Genomic DNA, 20,296 nt, shown 5'->3' with positions numbered 1-20,296 from the left:
TCTACCCAGCCCATCAACAACTATATTGGGGTTCCCAACTATTAGGGAAGTTATATCTAGTGAGACAGGGGAAAGGGCCTTCTCTATGATGTCTCTCTCCCATTTTCCTCAATATAAGATTGGCTGTTACTTTAATTTTTCTGGAAATTAGTTCTGTTTGTCAGCCTGAGCCCCCCAGGTCAATACAGTCAAGGTGGCTATGTGATTGTGTGATTGATACTGCTGGGAATGGAGAGGGATTTATGGGTTGTAAAATTTTAATGTTGTAAGCCACCCAGAGTCGCCTTAGATGAGTTGGGGAGGTAGGAAGGAAGACTTTAGTAATGTTTAGATCAGTTCATTATGTCATAAAATGTTACAGGTCTGTAGTCTGTAATTTATTTTTATGCATTTTTTAAATTAATCCCACATTTCTTTCAGAAACTTGGAGCAGAATACCTAATCACACGCTCCTCTAATTAGTTCCCAAAACAACTACCTTGCAAAGGCTGGAGAGTAACTGGCCCAATATCACCTGCTCAGTTTCCATTCCATTCCATCTAGTGGAATGGAGAACCCATCTGGGTTCTCATCTAGTTTCTCAAACTATAATATTAGCATGAATTTATTATTTAAAAATAGGGACCAAGCTTAATTCTTGTTTTATATAGAAATAATTTTTTGTCAGTATAAACTTACTTAAAAGCTTTTAATTATTCAAAAAGTTTGCTTAGAAGCAGGTCCCTAAGTACTCTGTTTTTCAGGGAATTTAAATAGTCAATCTCTATAGATCATATTCTGCTCACATTGCACATTTAATATATGCTATTTTAATAAACTGTTGAGGCCAAGCTGGTTCAATTTTATATGTGTGTTTCACACTTATTTTTACTGGCTTGAAATGAAATAGGGAAGCAGCTTATTCTAACCTTTAGGAGAAGTTGCTTGGTTTGTTCTGCAGCCTTGTTTTGAAAGGAAGGCTTTAGACCAGTGGTTCCCAAATTTTTTCAGTCCACCACCCCCTTGGTGCTACAAACTGATCTTCAGTACCCCCCACCCAGTGATGGAATTCAAATTTTTTACTACTGGTTCTGTGGACATGGCTTGGTGGGTGTGGCTGGGGGTCATGTGACTGGGTGGTTTGCACGACAGAAGGAAGATAGTAACAGTAAAATTCAACACTGTAACAATTAATTGCACATTTATTCAAAATCCAATTTAAAAACCTTTTTAGTTAATGTTAATTCAACAAAATTGCTGAACGTGATCCAGTCATTTATCAAGAACCTTAGTAACTAGTAACGTAGTAAACTCAGTAAAATTTAGTAACTACTTCACTGTTCAGTAAATTCTATGTAATACAGTACATGCCTGATCATTCATACACACACTGCTGCCTTTTGTTTTTTTTCAAAATAACGGTGTGGTAGGGGTAGAGAAGGAAGAAGACTTTGTTCTGTGGTATCTGCCATGTCAGAAATGCTCATTAGACTGCCCCACGTGATCAGCCTTTCCGTATTCCTCAATATATTGGTGCCCAGCAGCTGGTCAAAACCCTAGTAGTACTTATGGAGCTTTAGATGATACTATGGCAAAATACAAGCCTTGCAGCTCATGTATATTCACACAACATAAGAGTGATGCCATTATCCAGGCTTATCTGTGACAAAGGTCTCACTGTGCATAAATATCAAGATAGGAAGGGCACTTTATTAAAAAAAACTCTGCAGTTTTGACTCCATTTGGTTATAAAACATCTTGTTTGGCATACTGGGAACATTTCGACAGCATTTTCTTCCAATATGGGACGTTGTTCTATCATAATTTTGCTTTGCTTTGCTTTGCTTTGCTTTTTTCCTGTATGTGACAATATCCAACTTTAGACAGTAATTAGACCACTTTTTTATTTACTTTTTTTTAAACAGTATATGTTGGAAATGCTTATCCCTTTTCCACAATCTCTCTTATATTTCAGCCTTCAATGAGATTACATTGCAACTCAGTTTGAGAAACCACCCTAAGTGTCCTTCCTCCAGCTTCTCGCTTTTTAAGGCCACCTCTACGAATGGAGCGAGGAGGCAGAGGGGGACTAGCCTCTCTCTTCCCCCCCCCCGGCCACATGTTTACCTATGTTGCATTTCTAAGGTGGGAGGGTTAGAGGCAGGCAAGAGTGGTGCGTCCGTGTGAAGCGGGTGCAAGAGGGATTGGGGGGGTGGCTCCGTTGCATAGGCACATCCTCGCGGAGGTGGCTCACAGCGCAGCCTTGGAAAGGGAGTCAGAAGTAAAGCCATTTATAAAAGCGTGAAAGAGGCAGGCAGGCAGGCGAGCGCTCTTGTGCAGTGACATCAGACTCCATGCGTAATGCAGCGCCAATTCCCAATTCCTGAAATGCAGGCCTAAGGACAACCCCATTCAGTCCTGCATCTCTTCTCCGTGCACAGCACATGCAGAGTCATATCAGAGGAGAAATGCAGGCAAAAGGCCTCTTCTTTCTCTGCCCCCCTTTGCCCCCTCCCCGGCCTGACAGGCTTGTATGCCTCCTGAGTGAGCGAGCAAGTGAGCGAAAAATCCTTCCAGTCTTTGGGAAGTTAGACTGAATTTCACGCCTGCCGGAAGTGCTCAGATGACTGGCGGCCAATAGAGCCCCAGGCAGAATTGCGTCCTGCGAGGGGGCCACCTCCAGCACTCCTCTGCCACCTCCCTTGCCTCTTAGTGCCCCCTCTGCCGCTCCCCTTGCCTCTTAGCACCCCCATGCCACCCCCTTGCCTCTTAGCAACCCCCTAAATCTTCTCACCGCCCCCCAAGGAGCGGTACCGCCCACTTTGGGCTGCTTTAGACCTTTCCTCACAGTGAAATGCCATTTTGAAGATTTCAGATCCTTGATAGTTAGTTTGTGGTAGGTGGCACCTATTTTTTTAACAGGCTATACTAGAAATAGTATAACATAGAATTAATTGTAATATAATTGTCAGCATTTATTTTGAAATTAGTGGATTAGTGGAAATTAGTGGTTTAGGAGCTGGACTTTCAGTGCATCTTATCAATAAATTGGGAACTACAAAAACTTCCCTGATAAAGGCAGTGGGAAGACATTTTACTATTGTTGCCAAGAAACTGTGTGCTTATGTATTCATGTAGTCATCAAGCAAGAGCGGTTAGGTGCTCAAAACTAAGAGAAAAAAGCCAAGTGCCCTTGTAGAAAATTATTCTGCTATGTTTTGGATGTGTATCTTTTTCAAGGACAGCGTGAAAAAAGAAGACATAAAACCACAATATATGGTGTAAACATTGCAGTGTTGTATATGCAATAAATAGGTCAAATCAGTCGCTTGATTTTAATACAATGGTTTAAAAGCATTGCATTGATTGCAATGAGTTATTATTACATTATTATATAACCTGAATGTAGCATTAATACAAATATTACAAAAACAGTCACATATATTGCTTCCTTAATCTCCATCCTATTTAAGATGTTGTGTTCCTTAAGTTCCAATGTATATTTATGCTTATTATTTTCAAAACCATATTAAATAATCAAATTGCTTTAAAAAAAGTTTTCTTGGGTTATTATATATTGGAGCTGAACAATGGAAGCAACCGTTTTGTTAGTTTTGATAAACTGCTTTCTTTTAAAGCTGAAGTCCCCAACCTTTGTTACTTGGGGAGAGGGGAACTGGGCCATGCAAGTGCACAAACAGCCCTTGCACGAGTGGTGGGCCAGCATGCACATGCGTAGCTCAACTTGTACAAGCAGTGGGCCAGCATGCTTTGTGCGAGTGCCTGCCAGCTAGCCATATGCGCTCCATCCAGCCATTCAGGCCTAATTCCAAATAGGCCAAGGCCGGTAGTAGGCCACCCAGCCCAGGGTGGGTCAAAGGACATAGCACAGACCCAGTTAAAAAACCCTTATGTGAAAAACATCTGTTTTATTATTAATTATTTTTTTGAGAATTTGAGTTATCAAAGTTGTTTCCTTGTGTTTTATTTGGTCTTTTATTTACTTCCCTTTTTAAAAATGGAATTCATAATTAGTAAGACAAAATCTAGGCTTTGAGTGCTGCATACTGAACAGAATGTTTTTGTCCTTCATTAAGTTTGACAGAGACTCATACACATGCACTGTCTGCTTCTAGATGCCGGAAGAGGAGGCCTTCTGTGTATTTGTACGGCTGATGCAAGAGTATAGACTACGGGAATTATTCAAACCCACTATGGCCGAGTTAGGACTTTGTATCTATCAGTTTGAATACATGCTGCAGGTAAAGAAATTTCCAAATACTGGATTTTAAATATGCACTACTTTATTTTAGATGAATTCCTAAAACCCATCAGAAGTCTGAAGTACCAGAGCTTACTAGCTTAGCAAATAATTAGGAATGTTTGCTGCTGTATCTGTTACTTTAATTTTGAGGATTCTGCTGAGTAATCTCTTAATGTCTGTGTAGTAATTAATGTTAACTGGAGTTTCTCATAATTTAAGACTTAAGTTTTATGTTTCTGTCAGGAACAACTACCTGAGCTGAATATCCACTTCCGCTCCCAAAGCTTTCTCACCTCTATGTATGCATCATCTTGGTTTCTTACACTCTTCCTCACTACTTTTCCTCTACCTGTGGCCACACGAGTATTTGACATCTTCATGTATGAGGTAAAATCTGCAATTAAAAATACAGAAGGGGAAGAAATTGAGTGGTCTGCATAACTGATTTGATAGTTAAAATTTTCACAGGAAAAATAGGATATGAGGGCAACAGCTTTCTTCTCTTGCTGTACACTGGCAATAAAACTCTATTTTTACTTCTAGTGGGGGCAGGGCGGCAGGCAATCATAGGTAGTAGTATTGCTATTCTTATTGTCCATGGATCCATCTATTTCCAAAAATTATATTTGAATAAATAGTTCAGGTTGATTTGTTACAGAATGTTCTAGCAATATTGTGAGTTCTAGTTGTGCCTTATGTATGAAACCAGCTTGGTGAGATATAAATAAATAAATATTTGCTTCTGTAAATTTATTTTAGAATTCTTGTTATAACTTGTTAAAGGAGAAATGGGACATTTTAAATGGTGTATAGTTAAGTGGATAGTTGAGTCGGGGTGGGTGGGAGACTAAAGCATTAAATTCCCTTCACATAGGAAGGACTGTTTGACCTTTATTGTAAACCAAAGGAAATTCAATTACAGGTGGAGTCTATCTAAATTCTGTAACGTCTTTTAGGGATTGGAAATAATTTTCCGTGTAGGAATGGCTCTTCTGCAATTCAACCAAGCTGAACTCATGCAACTGGACATGGAAGGGATGTCGCAGGTCAGTTCTATCATGCATTGTGGGAGTAGAAGAAAGATTGTTCAGTATTGATACAACAAACTTTCAGATGTCCGCAATTCCATATTTAGGCGTGTACGAATAAAGAGATTTACAGGATTGAGGATAGATTGAGATTAAAAAAAAATGATTCCAATAATATACTAAATGTAAGCCTTTTAGAATCATGGTTCCAAAGTGTAAAAACTCAATTCAGTTTTCAGAGAAGAAAAACTTAAAAGACCCAAGACCTGCCTGTTTTCTGAACTGTTGTTCAATGTTGTTGCATGTGATGAGGCAGAATTAGCTGTTTTAATCTCTGGCTACAAAGAGCTAGAAAGTAGTTTCAGAACTACAGCCTGAGGCATCCAGAATGACCAGAGCAAGAGAGATGAAGAAGCAATGACTCATCTGCCCTCTGCCTGTATGTTTTGTTCTTCCTTCTATTTAGAAAAAGTCTCTTATGTCTTTTCCATCTTTTTGTGGCAGTATATCAATATGCCAAATATTGAGAACATCCATTAACTGCCTAAAAGCCTGTAATCTTTGATTTAGGGGTACAGTTAGGACTGGAATTTCTGTCATAAGTTGTGGTGATCATAAAATGAGTCACCATGCAATCAAACCTGATTTCCCAATTGATATTTTTTTGTCAGAAACCAGCTAGGAAGGTCGCAAATCACAATAATTTGATAGCAGGATGATGTAACTGGTTGTAAATGTGAGCCACGGCCAAATGCCCAAATTCCAGTCACATGACCATGGAGGTGGTGTGATGATTGTAAGTATGAGGACAGGTTGTAAATCAGTTTTTTTTCCCTGAGGCCATCATAACTTTGAACAGTCATTAAATGAACAATTGCAAGTCAAGGATTATCTATTCTACCATGTTTCCCTGAAAATAAAACAGGGTTTTATTTTCTTTATCGGGAGGAGGCTTATTGTTTTTGGGATTGCAGGAGGTAGCGATCGTGGTCACCTCACAGCTGCTGTGTTGCGCTGCTGTGACAGTGCAACACAGTTGTTAGCCCCTGAGGATGTGCCCGCATCCTCCAGTCCTCTCGCCAGGCTCTTCGGGAACCCGCTTGCAAGAGAGCAACTGCCTAGAAACCCCCTCTCCAGTGTCACTCACTGACTGAGCGGTATCCCGAAGGCGCCAAGCTATGCAAGTGCCTGTTCCCCCCGGGCTCCGGTGGCTTGACAACCTCGGGATACTGCTGGGTCGGTGAATGGCGCTCTGCCTGGCTTGAGGGGGGAGGGTTGTCCAATGGGCTTATTTTTGCGGGAGGGCTATATTTTTGCTCACCCCAAAAATCTGGCATGGCCTTACTTTACGGACATGTCATATTTTCAGGGAAACATGGTAGATACCAGGCAGTGATTCCTGAGAATCATATGAATTTAGATCCACTGAGTTGAAGATAGGGAGAGAGCTACGAGTTCTCTCCTTTTGATGGTTTCAACATTAGTTATCAAATATAGTGTTTCTCCATTGCCTTTCGTATGCTGACATGAGAGCTTAGCCCATGCACTGTGCCAAGCCATAATTCAATTTGTGTGGCTTTAACCTAGTCTTTTTTTTTTTTAAATTCAGTCACATCTTTCACCAATCAGTTAAAACAAGCCATGGCTTAGAATGAAGTATGTTTATAATCTCCCTGTAGTAGTACTCCTGCTACAACAACAAAAACATATCTTGGCTACATTAGGAGTCCATGGGAGCGGAATGTGGTCAAGGTATCTTTCAAAGATCCATACACTCCATCTGCTAAGAGCAGCTTCACAGGATTCCTGGCTCCTGACTACTTTTTGCTGCCCAGCGATGATCTACTGGTCAGTGAAGAGCATGAGACTCTCTAATACTCAGTGGGCAGATCCAAGCCTCTGGTGAACGAAATCAAGTATGGGAAGGAATATTCCAACAAAATACATGTATTTGTTTTTCAGACACACACTGCACCCTCTCATTTATATCCCACTGTAATCATATATAAGTTCTTGGTAACTCATAATAATAATAATTAAAAGAACAGTAACAAATCAAAATGAATATATAAAAAGCCCAATACTCAAATAAACAAGCCTACATTTCACAAAACATCTGGTGTCAGCCCTTAAATGCACTTCTCATGGGAGGCCATTCAGAAACACTGTTCAACTAGAGCAGTGTTTTTCAACCTTTTTTGTGCAAAGGCACACTTTTTTCATGAAAAAAATCACGAGGCACACCACCATTAGAAAATGTTAAAAAAATTTAACTCTGTGCCTATATTGACTATATATAAAGTAATTTTCCCACGGCACACCTTACACTATGTCACGGCACACTAGTGTGCCGCGGCACAGTGGTTGAAAAACACTGAACTAGAGAACATGTCTCTTCCCCATCCACCCACCCACCTCGCCATAACCTCCCCAAAATGGTGGGATGACAAACTGCCTCTCCTAATGTGATCAAAGGGTTTAGGAGGATTCCAGTGGGATTACGCATATTCCATATGTGTATGTAAAAAACAGATGTAAGAGTGATTGTATAGTGAATATGCTGTCATTCTGATAATATAAACAGATATTGTGTCTACATCCTTTAAAATAGTTCTAAAGAATTGACAGAATATTTGAAATACGTGTGAGTATTTCCTTTTCTTGAAATGAAACCAGAGATGTGTTTCTCCAGCTATTAAAAAAAACAGCTCACTACTTGGGTGGAAAGTATTTGAGAGTAAGGTGAGAGGTTGCTTAGTGGCAAGTATTATGGGCTGGCTTTTGCATATGTACCGTATTTTTCAGAATATAAGATGCACCTTAGTTTATGGGGAGGAAAATAGGGGGGGGGATTCTGCCTACCAGGTATTCATCTGACTAGCATCCTTAGTCTGGTCAGCTTCAGCACATAAGTTTGCTTGTTGGGGATAAAAACAGTTTTTAAAGCATAGCTGGTCATTGGAGATAGAACAATGAGAAAAGCAGGCAAAGCATGGTAGATTGCTTCACTCATTAGGGCTGAAAAAAGCTTTGAAAAAGCTATATTTGGAGTATAAGACGCACCCAAATTTTCAACCTCTTTTGGGGGGGGAGAAGTGTGTCTTATACTCTGAAAAATATGGTATTTCCCAATTCACCTAAGCCTCCAATCTTTTTGGCACCAGGGACTAGCTTCATAAAAGACAATTTTCCCACAACCCTTGGGGGTGGGGGGAGAGTGTGCAATCTAGCTCCCTCAGGTGTTCAGTTTACAGCAGGATTTGCTATAAACTGATTCTCCTATGAGAATCTAATTCCTAATCATCTGAGGGTGGAGCTGAATGGTGATGCTAGTGCTGGGGCTGCAAATACAGATGAAGCTTTGCTTGCTTGCCTGCTGCTCACCTCCAGCAGTGCAGCCTGGTTCCTAACAGACCATGAACCAGTAACAATCTGTCCCCCAGGAATTGGGGATCCCTGAGCTAGATGACTGGTAACTTACAAAGTTGAACAAGTACATTTCAAAACTCCAGGCAAAACATTTCCATTTGTGATATTGCCACGTGGGTTTGTTTCAGTGATGGGTTTCCATTTTTTAATTACCAGTTCATTCATGTGCGCGTGACACTTCTGCACATGTGCAGAAGCATCCGGGCGGGTGGGCGGAGCCTCCCGCTGCTGCCACTACCGGTTTGCCCGATCCGGGCCTAACCGGCAGAAACCCACCTCTGGTTTGTTTGTGCTTAACAGGTGAATACTTTGAGCTAAATCTAGTCTGTATATATCAGATTGAATATGGGAAAGCTTTTCTTCAAAAATATTGAATTACTTCAAACAAGTATAATACTTCTAAGATACCTTCCTTCCCTTCCTACAATATTGTATATTTATTTTTTAATTATACAACTCAATAAACTGGCTGTGAAAAAAAATGTTTTATTCATTGCAACATAGAATTAGAGAATGAAGAAAAAACTGAAGTCTAATTAAGCTATTTCTCCCTAATTTATGAAATTGGAATATTGAAAATTTCTACATTGTATGAAGAATTATTTAGGCAAAAAGATTTATGTTTTATATTGCATTAAAGCTGAGATTATCTTTATATAAATAAATTCTAATTTCTATGATTAAAAACACTGCATTCTATCAGGGTCTGACTGCATAAGCTAATGCACACCGTGCCAAGACGTGTTCTATCCAGGTATTAGCAATATACTAGACGTTTTCCTTGAAGCTGGGAGTTATCCTATAGGCATGATTTAAGATTGTAATTGGTAAAAAGCTTTGTTCTGAAATGTCTTGTTCACTGTGCGTGTTTGCTCATGTAAGCATCCAGATTTAGAGTATTTTAATGAGCTATAATAAATGTGGTCAGTAATACCTCTATACCTATTCTATTCTAAAAACTGCCCTATCATAGTGTTAGACTTTAATTTTAATTCACAATCATTAAATATTTGAATTCAGTGCATTCAATTTTAGTTTAATGCAAATGCGCCATGTTGGGAAGAATATTTTCACAAGAAGCATTTCAGAGATTAACCATCCCTCTGTTGTCCAATGTAATCAACTAAGAAAGATCCTGTAATCCTGGATTTACAACCACAATTGAGCCCAAAATTTATTTTGCCAAGCAAGGCAGTTGTTATGTGAGTTTTGCTTCATTTTATGACCTTTCTTGCCACAATTATTAAGCAATTATTAGTGAATCATGCAATTATTAAGTGAATTTGGCTTCCCTCACTGACTTTGCTTGTAGGAAGTTGGCTGGGAAAGTTACAAATGATGATTACATGACCCCAGAACAGTGCAACTGTCATAAGTACATGTCAGTTGCTAAGATTCCAAATTTTGTTCACCAACTGCAGCAGTTGTAAGTGTGAAAATGGGTCATAAGAGATGTTGTAACTTCTTTATTAAATGAATGGGTTGTAAGTTGAGGATTACCTGTCCAATAAAAATGTCAGAAATTACATTTGATTATAAGACCGTACGATCTCGATGTATATTCATTTGAGAATTGTCTACTGCAGTATTTTCAGAAGGTGATTCCTCATCAGTTTGATAGCTGTCCTGATAAGCTGATCTTAAAGGCCTATCAAGTCAAATACAACCCTAAGAAAATGAAACGGTATGTTTTCAATTTTTATTCCTCACACGTAGCTTAAATATTAAAGAATACAGGATTTAGACAAAATCCATGTAGTTGACCAGTACACAATGCTCATGTTCCATGTCAATATATACAAGAGAACATAGTTATCCTTTCTATCTTGACGTGTTTCCCTGAACAAAAACTGAACATCAAATGTGTTAGGAAAAAATATGCTGAATCTGTAGTTTTTGTGGTGACTTTCTAAATAAAAGTGATAATCTTAAAATGGAGGTTATTAGAAAATGGGCATTTTTCCACTCATTACCATACTTTTTCTGTCTCCATATTATGTTTGATGCAGAATGAACCCTATTCTCTGTTTTCTAGACTGGAGAAAGAGTATACTGCAATCAAAAACCGGGAAATGGAAGAACAGATTGAAATCAAGGTAAGACCCCTCTTATCTATGTCTTGCGATACTGTAATCTAAATGAAGGGTTGGTGTAATGTGCAATACTCAGTGTTATCAGAAAAATAATCTTTCTTAAATAATTCTCAGGTCACATTATTTCCTCTTCATATCATCCTGGACATCCTGATTAGTAGCTTTGTTATTTATAGTGGGCATGTATTTTAAGCATTCGACTTATTTCTGTTGGGGTAATATGTGTGAAATTAAAGAATTCCCTTTTTTGAACTTTAGATCCATCAATCTGGATGTGGCGTGACTTTTCCTCTTCTAGTTATTTATGACGCTTGGCTTTAGTTCAGGAGTCAAGATTTCAGCATAACATTTTGATATGCTGGTTTTCACTTGACAAAAGCTCATGCTCACACACAGAGCACATGCTGATTCTAATCTTGCTTGCAGAGGCTCCGTACTGAGAATCGCCTTCTGAAACAGCGAATTGAAACCCTGGAGAAGGTGAGAAGTGTACCCAGCCGCATGAGAATCCACTTCCTCCGCTTCCAGACTAGCTTGGCCACCAAAAATGAGGCATTACACAGCTCTCTGTCTCAATTGACTGTAGACAATACACAGAATGCCAGCCATTAGTCTTTGTGCATCCTCTCAGGGACTACCCTGCACATGTATTTCTGGAATCATTCTTAATGTAAGCACCCAAGAGAGTATTTCTCACCCTATCACTACTGGAAATAATTAAAAAGTGATGATCTGCCAGGATTCCTTAAGATTAAAAAAAAAAAAACCTAATATGTAAAGTTGTTAGATGTAGTTTCTCTGCCAATTTAAAAAACTTTGATCAAAATGGTGAAATGGACCCAAAGTAATTTATTTCTCTTGTGGTTGATAATGACTGTTTCTCAGCCATCTTGTGCTATATTCTTACACTGATCTTGTTTTTGTTTAAATATTAAACACTTTCATGAAAAATGTAAAAACTCCTTGGAAGTCTTTTATTGTAGCATAAATACTTTTAATAGTTAATTTGAGGACATCTTGGTTAATTGCCCAACAAAGACATAACCACCTAAATGTGTCCTTGTTACTGAGGCTTCTTTGAATTTCTGGACAAAGGAAGTGTGACTTCTGAAATGCAATGAGATCCTTGTCCATTGGTGAAGTAGGCAAATTATGAATCCTGATAGTTCTTGCAGTGTTGAGGAAAAATTAATATGTGAAGCTGCTTCTGAGAGTTATCTGTCATTCCTTATGCACATGAACATGCTTATGATCTGCATGATGGAAATGACATGATGGAAATTTAAGACAATTCTGGAAGTTCCTTTTCTTGGGTCTTTTGGGCTCTTTATCTTTTTTTTCCTCTGTGCTTGTGTGACCCTGCTGTTGTATCTTTTTTCTTTTCTTCATCTTTCCTTCCTTGGATCTTCCTCTTCTGGGTCTGTAGGAGAGTGCTGCCTTGGCAGATAGATTGATCCAGGTACAGTAAAATATTTTTTTTAAATTTCCAACACTCCTTTTAGTTTTCCATTTCATTTCACTTGAAAAATAGTGTCTGCAACATTTAATGTTATTGGTAACTTGCATTTAATAAAATTCAGACTAACAATTCTATTTGGGTTGTTTAATTTTCTGCAATATTATGCAACTGTTTATTTATACAAAACAGCTAATTTTGAAATGTTGACTTACACATCACTGTATATTTTAGCATAAGGCTAATTAATTATGCTGCTTATATACCAGCCAATATTTTTGGTTCAGGGCAGTTTAAATATTTTATACTGGCAAATTATGGCAAACCTACTTGGTGAAATATTTGTTTTAGTATTAAATGTTATAGACAGTTCAAATCTCTGAATTGTCCTGCTCCCTGAATTATAATTGGGGATTACAGATACATACATATGCAGGAAGAAGAATGCCACTGGGTACTTTTCCCTGTGAAAATCACTATAGAAAGGGGTGGGGAATCATTCTTAGGTTTGCCTCTAAACAAGTCTAATTTCTTATACTGGCGCTTCCACATTTTTACATCGGTTCTACCACTAGAAACTCATTGTACATCATCAGTTTGAATGTCATCCTTTTAATTCAGCATAGACCAGCAAGGAAAACCAAGGCACTATTAAAACTGTTTAGTTACATCATGGGAATTGTTGGAAGATATCAAAGTGTCCTAGTGGGGCTGAAAACTCTAATCTGCAATGTCTGTTTTATATTCTAAGCATGAATTTTCTTTTAAAACACTACAAATAACTATAAACATTTCTAAATTTTATGGGGGAGAGTACACCCTTTATGGAAGATTGCAAAAAGTAAGACTGGATACATAATACTCCTTCCTCCTCCTATTTTCCCTCACAACAACAACCCTGTGAGATTAGTTGGGCTGAGAGAGCAATTGGCTCAAAATCACCCAGATGACTTTTATGCTTAATGTGGGACTAGAACTCATAGCCTCCTGATTTCTAGGCCTGCAGTTTAATCGCTACACCAAATTGATATTTATGCTTAAAAAGTAGTTTTTTATGGAAAAAATATATTGTTGGAATGACCTTGGCAATTTACTAAAAGACCTGTGACTTTCTGGTGCCATCCAATGCTTGCAACCACCACTTTTCTTAAAAAGGTACTGCAACAATAACAAGTAGGAAGATGAAGGCATAGTCCTTCCCATCAGTCTCAATTGCCTGGAAGTTCTGCCGCAATCTGAGATTACATTAGAATGGGGAAAAGGAATTTGCCACTGGAAATTTCATGTGATACTTATATACACTGATTACATGCTCCTGTGTGTAGGATAGATCATGGTGAACAATAACATTAACTTGGCTTTCAGCTTGGTTTTCAAACAACCTAATTTGTGTTCTGTGTTGCTTCAGATTCTGTAAGCAGAGAAGTAGTGCATGAATTCTGTTGAAAGCTCCTGCTTTTTATTAAAATGAAGAAGTGTGAAGCTTATTTTTTGTTCCAAATATAGGAAGCATCCTTACAGAATGTAATATTGCAGCCATAGTCTGGCAGCTGATGAAAGTTAAAATAGCATAACAACCAAATGAACATAATGTTTAAGGTCATCCATAAAAAAACTTTGAATTGAGCATTTGTTGTTTCAAAAAGCTAAAATATCCCAAAGAATGAATTTGCATAAGATTGTTATGTAGGCAGATGCTACATTCACAGTGTATTTCATAGTGCTTTTTTGGAGACTGGATACAGATGCATGAATATATTGCATAGATCTAATATTTACATTCTCTCTTACACAAATATGAAGCAAGCATAGATTTTAAACTTTGAATATAGAAGCACCAGGGGAATTAGACATTTTATTTATCAATCAAGGCATATAAACATGAGGATTATCAAAGATTATCTTATCAGAATCTACAAATGTGGCTGAATTTACTAATAAAGTATTGGTATTTAGTAGCCTTTTCTCAAATCTCTCTGAGCACTTAATCCTGTTTAGGCATGTGATAAGTAAATTGCTGCATTTTAAGTAGGTCTTTCATTACAGTAATTATTGTTTTTCACCTAACAATCATGATTAAATTACCTTTTTGTTTGCCTTTTCCTATGTTATCTGACAATTTATAAAGGAATGTACTGAGTATCTTAAGTCTGAAACATTGAATAATGGGATCAAAATATCCATTTGCAGACATCTTATTGCAATTACCTGTCTGTAAGAAGAACATTTTATCTCTAGTTCCTCTTCTCATGCAATCCTGTGTGCAAGTAAATAAAGAGTGTCTGAAGTGTATAAGTGTCTGAAAAACACCACAGTGTTCCCTTGAGAAATGAATATAGAAACAGTTCTAAAAGGGGGAGAAATTGCCATGCCACTGTGGTTAGACCTTGCTGTTTCCAATTATTTGTGTATATACAATGCTAAGAGGATGCTAAGTGGGCAGATATTTTGAAAGAGAAAAACTATTCCCCTCATTTCACATCCTGTGGTGAGGTTTACTAAATCAAAATCTTTCTGTATTGGATGAGATATGTCATAGCAAGCAACTTTTATGAAGCTGGAGGCCGTTCTTTGAATTTATTGTGGGTAGCAAAGGGGTGGGGTGGAGGGGTGTAAAATTGCCAGAGAAGTAGGCAAAGCTTTTAATGGTCTGACTGTCTAAAAACACTTTGTGAGAAGGGTTTTAAGTATGCTAAGCCCTTGAGTATTTCATTTATCTGTAATGCTGGTTAATTTAGATATGTGTATTGTATGAATCCAGTTAGCTATGACTTATTCAATACCTCAGGGTTAAATTCGTTGCATGAATACAGCCATAGTAAAAATAAAGTTGTGAATAAAAGAAGGCTCATTAACTGAAAGGTAAAATTACAGAGTTTGGGAACACTTACTCTTGTGTTTAGAGTTGGTTGATAATTGTAATTACTGTTGAAAGATAGCAGCTGACTTACAATTGCAAGACAAAACGTAGGCATTTTCAGATTGTATGTATTTGGATGAACAGAAGTTGATATAATTTTATAAAGTTAAAAATGATATTTCCTGCAAATCTGTATGCATAATATTTAAATATGTTTATTTACAGATTCAAACATTTGAGGTGTAAAATTGTGGACCCTTTCAATTCATTCAGTACTAGTTACTTTTTTAACATTTACATAGCTTTATTGGTTTTCAAACAAAATTACAAAGATAAAAAATAAACAAAAAAGATTTTTTAAAAACCAAAGGCTTGAAGAAGAATAAAGTGCAGGAAAAAGAAAATAGAAAAAAAATGACTTCTGACTTTTTTTGGTATAAAATATAAATAAAAAATACATCAAACTAAGATTAGCATTTGACTGCTTTATTTCTATAATTCCATATAATTCTGACCATCAGATCCCAAAATCATTTCTTTTACTTTCTTGCAGAAAGTCTAAAAATGGTTTCAAAGAAAAAATAAAATTTGTCGAAGTCTTTTCTTTTTGTCAAGGCTGTCATTTCTGCTAATTCTACTAGCTTTACCATTCTTCCATTATAGGTATTTGTTTTAACATTAATGTTTTTAGGATTATGGCTTTGTTAGGCTTGCATTTAACAAATTGAACAAATATTCTAACCCTTCTAACATCTCAGATTATTATAATTGTTCTGTGTTCTTCACCAATCCTTTGACTCCTCTAAACAGCTTTTGAAAATGAAAATAATTCTTACAAAGCAGGAAAAGGATATTTTAAAAATCTCTGAATTCTTCCAACTAGGAATTTCAATACAATTCAAAGTTTCATGAAACTGCTGATGATAGTAGGAATATCTAGAAGAAAAAAATGTCTGTTAGAATTGTCCAAACACTGGTACAATATGTGAAGCAGAACTCACAGTTTATTCAAAATGGTCTACTAAAAAATTTAACTGACACTGGAGTAGTTATCTACAGGTGTGCAATATATGTTATGTATACTGCAGTGGTCTGTATAGGCAAGATGCAGCTTGAAATCTTTTCTCTGACATAATCCCCAAATACTAAAATATACAAAATAAGATATTGATAAGTCAGAAAACATTTTGGAACAAAGTAGTTTGGACTAATGAAATCAAAACTGAACTGTATGGCTATTTGGAGATAAAAGGGTAAAGCATTGGGGGGGGGGATACTTTAGCAACTATTAACAGGAATTATCCTTTCAGATTTTGTGGAAGACAGTTGCACAGGCAATAAATATTGTGCAAATGGAAGGAAGAAAGGATTCAACATTATCTAGCACTGAATATCCCGTAGTCAATAAAGAAACTGCAGCTGAAAAAAGCTTGTTGTCTTGCAGAAATATCCAATCTGAAACATAAACCCCAAATCCATGATAAAATACTCAAAAGAAAAGTAAAGGTCATCTCTTTCATCATCGTAAAACTGAATATTATTGAAAATCTGCAGGAGATCTCACACTTGCAAAAAGAAAAATCGCTAAATCAGAAATGAGAGAGTTCTGAAAGGAAGAGAGGAAAGTTTTTTGAAATCAAGATTAGGAAAACTGTTAACGAGATAGAGGAAACTTTTGGAAGCTGTCATTTCTGCCAGAGGGGACACTGAAATGATGCCCAAACTTCTGCACCTGCTATAATGTAGTTACTGTTTCTGTAATCTGTAAAAAAAAACACCTCACATTAATTATGTATTCAAATTTGTTAAACATTACTGTGTTAATATAGCTGTATCAATTTTTGCTTATTTGAGGATTCTTTGAAACATGCATGCCATAGCCTTTTGCAAGTTCTCCAAATTTGACTTAAGTCCCAACACATCAGATACTGTTCGATTTTTTTTCTCTTTTAATTCAGCAAGCAAACACAAGCATCTAGTTTCAATCTGAGGCAGTATTTCTTTCTCCTCCCTCTCCTGTTACCTTTACTGATTAGCCAATAAGAAATGGTTGTAGAGTCATAAAGCACAGTAAAATTAGTAGAGACTTACTAATAAATGAATAAATTATGTTTCTAAGCCAAGAACCTCTTTATCAATTAGTAGTTTCCTGTTCCTGGCAAGCTTCATCTTGTTATGTGTGTAGTTAGAGGGTTATCTCTCTATTGAATACTATGGTACTATTTCCGTATTCCTACTTCCCACTAGAGGGTGCAGTGGCTCAGTGGTTAAAGACGTCAAGCTTGTCCACTGGAAAACTAACAGCCTGGGTTCAAGACCTGAGCGCTGTGTGACAAGGTGAGCTCCCGTCATTTGCCTCAGCTCCTGCCCACTTAGCAGTTTGAAAGCCTGCAAATGCAAGTAAATAAATATCACTTTGGTGGGAAGCATTCTGTGCACTTAGGCATATAGTCATGCTGGCCACCTGATCATGGAAATATCTTTGGACAACGCTGGCTCTCTCGGCTAAGAAACTGAGATGAGCACCATCCCCTAGAGAGGGATGTGATTGGACAAGAGAAACCTTTACCTACTCCTAATTACAGGGAAATTATGCTACGTGACATTGTTTCCTTCAGTTTAAAAATTACATTCTGAATTCTGTTAGGGTATGACTCCCCTTCCACATCTTCCTCAGTTTCCCACCATTTTTAGAATTATCCCACAAAGATTCCTCCTGTTCTTCAGGTTACACCCTGTTCCACCTCTAAGAATCTTAGCCCAACCTGTCTTTGAACTAACAACAGCCCTTCTGTAGCCAATACTGTATAGATCCATCTTGTTTCTGCCAAACCTTACAGCTCCATCTCCTTTCCCTTCTTTCCAGTGTTCCTTTTGTTTTTAAGGCTTTACCTTTCTCTTCCCTCTGCTACCCTAGCAGAAACATACACACACACATTACTGACTACAAAGAATAACAGTTGCACGTGGATGCATATGTAACAAGATGTTATAGAACCACAGGCAATTGCAGACTGCCATAATTCAACCTGATCAAGATAAATTTTGCATGCCACTTAATTATTTAAGGGGATTAGGGGACAGGAGGCTAAAACATACAATGAACTGTTGCAATACTCAGCATGGCAAGTCTAGTGAAGAAAAGGACCAGGGGAGACATGATAGCAATGTTCCAATACTTGAAGAGCTTCCACAGAGAGGAGGGGGTCAAACTATTTTCCAAAGCACCTGAAAGCCAGACAAGGAATAATGGATGGAAACTGAGCAAGGAGAGATTCAACCTAGATATAAGAAAAAAAATTCTGACAGTGAGAACAATCAATCAATGGAACAGAAGTTGCCTTCGGATGTTGTGGGAGCTTCATCACTGGAGGTTTTCAAGAAGAGACTGGACTGCCATTTGTCAGAAATTGTATAGGGTCTTCTGTTTGGGCAGGGGTTTAGACTAGAAGACCTACAAGGTCCCTTCCAACTCTGTTAATAGTGATTAAGAGAGATCTAAAGAATCTGCTATTAAATCTGTATAGTTTGAGATCAAAACTGATTAAAAATGAATCTAGCATGATGCAGTTCAGTAATTTTATGCAGTGTACAGAATATTCCCACCCAGCTGTGGAGCAGATGTCCTTTTTAAATAAAACTCTTTGTTACTTCAAATGTGGCCAATTAACCCTATTCCACAGAAAAATCCATTCCTCCATTCCTCAGATGGGAAATGGTACAGTTGTAACAAAAAGAGATCTCCATCCACACCATTCCACTGAGTGTTCTTTGGAGGAATAATCATTTTAAATTCCCAATTCTCTTTTTAGCATTGTTTCTATGCTTAATGTCTATAGTAACAAAAATTATTTTCATTTCTTGATGCCTTGTTCAATCTTCTATTATAAAATTAAAGGTATTAAGAGGTATCAGCTAGAAGGAAGATAAACTCCTGGTTTTACTTCAGCTAAAGATCAATGAGGATCTTCTTAACTTATACTAGAATTGATTCTTAGCTGGGCAGTTATTTTGAGGAGCCACAACCAAGCCACTTTGATTCTGAATAAATGATATAGATGATGGAAAGATAATGAGGTGTGAAAATAGGTCTTGCTAACAATTCATGCAAATGCCTACACAAACTTTTTTTTTAGTTTTGCAATGGAAATCTTCTGGAATGTTTGATTCTGGAGTGGAGCTTTTTGGTTGAAGGCTAGTTCTGAAAAAGGAGGCGGAATCACTGCATGTGGCAACTGCTGTGAGTTAATGCACAGTAAATTGTTGGTTTTAATGTGATGAAAGAATGCCATCCCCTCATTGAAGTTTGTTGCAGTTAGGCCATATGCCCAGGACCAAGCCTGAATTAAGCCTGTTGCCTTTTAAGGCTAATGTCCCAGATCAGTATCACCAACTGGTGGTAAGTGGACCACTGGTGGTCCACGACAAAATTTGGGTGGTCCGCAGAAAAATTATTTGCATTTTTTATATTGCACTAAATCAGGGGTCATCAAAGTATGCCCCCTGGACCATATAAGTGCAATTAACATTTGCTGCACAGAGTCTCTGCAACATTGCTGCAGAGTCTCCCACTTTGGGGTCTTTTTTTGTGGGTCGGAGTGGGGGAAGAAATTCTGACTTGAGGTCTGCTTCAGCCTTCTGGTCTGGGGCTTTGGGCAAAGGCTGGAGGAAAGTGCTGCTAGTGGCAAAGAGCTGGAGGGCCTCGTTCCAATGGGACTGCATCATGGCCTGGAACTGGCTGACCATCTCAGCCTGCTGAGCCTCCAGGGGTTGGTACCTGGCATTGCACTCCCGCAGGTCTTCCCTCTGCTTGGAAAGCCGTTCATAGTCCTCAGTAAGGTGCTTCTGCTGAGTCTCCTTCTTGGTCAGATCCAATTTGAACTGAGCCAGCTGTTTGCCAACTCTTTCTCATGGTGGCTGCTTAGCTCCAGCAACTGCTTCCTGTTGGGGCCCTAAGGAGCCTGGGCGGGCAGGCAAGAAGTGGCTGGGAGGGGAGGGGGGAGGAGAGGCTGGTGACATGCCCCTTGATGTGAGCAACATTGAGTTGGCCACGCCCACCCAGCCAGTCATTAGGCAGATCATATTAGTGGTCCGCGGGATTTAAAATTATGAATTTAATTATCCTTGAGGTCAGAAAGGTTGGTGACCCCTGTCCCAGATGATAGTAGTGCAGAGAGAGTTAATCAC

The 20,296-nt window shown here is 38.0% G+C and overlaps 1 protein-coding gene across 2 annotated transcripts in view; it reads left to right on the top strand.

The window, feature by feature from the left end:
- EVI5L (ecotropic viral integration site 5 like) overlaps window positions 1–20,296 on the top strand; it is a 54,953-nt gene that overhangs the window by 21,566 nt on the left and 13,091 nt on the right. The window contains exons 6-11 of one of the 2 annotated variants that reach the window (XM_032210507.1): window positions 4,116–4,241; window positions 4,487–4,630; window positions 5,200–5,289; window positions 10,287–10,384; window positions 10,736–10,796; window positions 11,220–11,273. In XM_032210507.1, coding sequence (XP_032066398.1) covers window positions 4,116–4,241; window positions 4,487–4,630; window positions 5,200–5,289; window positions 10,287–10,384; window positions 10,736–10,796; window positions 11,220–11,273 — 573 coding nt within the window. The remainder of the gene's footprint in view (window positions 1–4,115; window positions 4,242–4,486; window positions 4,631–5,199; window positions 5,290–10,286; window positions 10,385–10,735; window positions 10,797–11,219; window positions 11,274–20,296) is intronic. The other variant, XM_032210508.1, reaches the window with a different exon arrangement.

Source organism: Thamnophis elegans, chromosome 2 (assembly GCF_009769535.1).
Source record: "Thamnophis elegans isolate rThaEle1 chromosome 2, rThaEle1.pri, whole genome shotgun sequence".
In the NCBI taxonomy this organism is placed as follows: domain Eukaryota; kingdom Metazoa; phylum Chordata; class Lepidosauria; order Squamata; family Colubridae; genus Thamnophis; species Thamnophis elegans.
This window is presented reverse-complemented; position numbering and strand designations above follow the sequence as displayed.